Genomic DNA, 890 nt, shown 5'->3' with positions numbered 1-890 from the left:
ATGACCAGGTACGGGGTCCATGCCATGAACCACAGGGAGATGGTCATGAGAGCTACCTGTAATAATCATCGACGCCGTTACAGCATCCGCGTACACTAAAAGTCAGAGAATAAATAAATTTGAGAGAGTTTACAAGGGAGGAGAGCCCATACTTTAGCCAGTTTGCACTCGGCGCTGGTACTCTGGTTCTCGGTCGACCGCAGAGATGCCACGTTCATCTTCTTCGCTTGCTCACGCATGTTCTTCTCGTGAGCGGCGACCGCCTGAATGATGAAGAAGTAGCTGTAGATGATGAGACCCAACGGCAAGAAATAGACGAAAATGCCGTAGGCCAGGATGTACGATCTGGAAATCATGTCCTTGGACAGGTAGTCGGTACCGCAGGCAGTCATGTTGCCCTCGGGTACGTAGCTGTAAAAAAAGAAAATATGTATATTGCTGACAATTGCGATAATACTCTTGAATTAATATTTAATACTATCTTAGACTTGTGCGTCTCTCACCGGTTCCATCCGAACAGCGGGACGATTGTCCAAAACAACGAGGAAGCCCAGATGCCGAATATGCGAAGGAGGGAGCCGTTAATGGTCATTGGCTTAGCAGATAAGCCTTTAACGATTACGTTGTACCTGTCGAATGCGATCATCGTCATCGTCCATATGGAGCCACACCCGAACAGGGAGCCCGCCAAGCCGTACAATTCACAGAACAAGGGTCCTAGCGACCAGGTCTCGTAATAGCAGTTGATCACCTGTATGTGCATCGTTAATTACGTCAGGGCTGGGCATATTTCAAATACTTGTATTTGAAATACAGTATTTGAAATACAATTTGTATTTTGTATTTTGTATTTCAGCGGCACAAATAAAAGTATTTTGTATTTTGTATTT

At 45.3% G+C, this 890-nt stretch overlaps 1 protein-coding gene across 1 annotated transcript; it reads right to left on the bottom strand.

Annotated features, from left to right (window-relative positions):
• Positions 1-5: 5 nt before the first annotated feature.
• On the bottom strand, positions 6-778 carry LOC105461793 (rhodopsin-like; the record flags this gene model as incomplete). Its single annotated transcript, XM_011708298.1, has 3 exons — positions 504-778; positions 153-411; positions 6-56 (listed from the first exon to the last, which is right to left on the bottom strand). Coding segments are annotated over exons 1-3 (570 nt in total), but the record flags the coding sequence as incomplete, so codon positions are not given.
• Between the last annotated feature and the right edge of the window lie 112 nt (positions 779-890).

This window comes from Wasmannia auropunctata, unplaced genomic scaffold (assembly GCF_000956235.1).
Source record: "Wasmannia auropunctata unplaced genomic scaffold, wasmannia.A_1.0 LD277716.1, whole genome shotgun sequence".
Taxonomy (NCBI): domain Eukaryota; kingdom Metazoa; phylum Arthropoda; class Insecta; order Hymenoptera; family Formicidae; genus Wasmannia; species Wasmannia auropunctata.
This window is presented reverse-complemented; position numbering and strand designations above follow the sequence as displayed.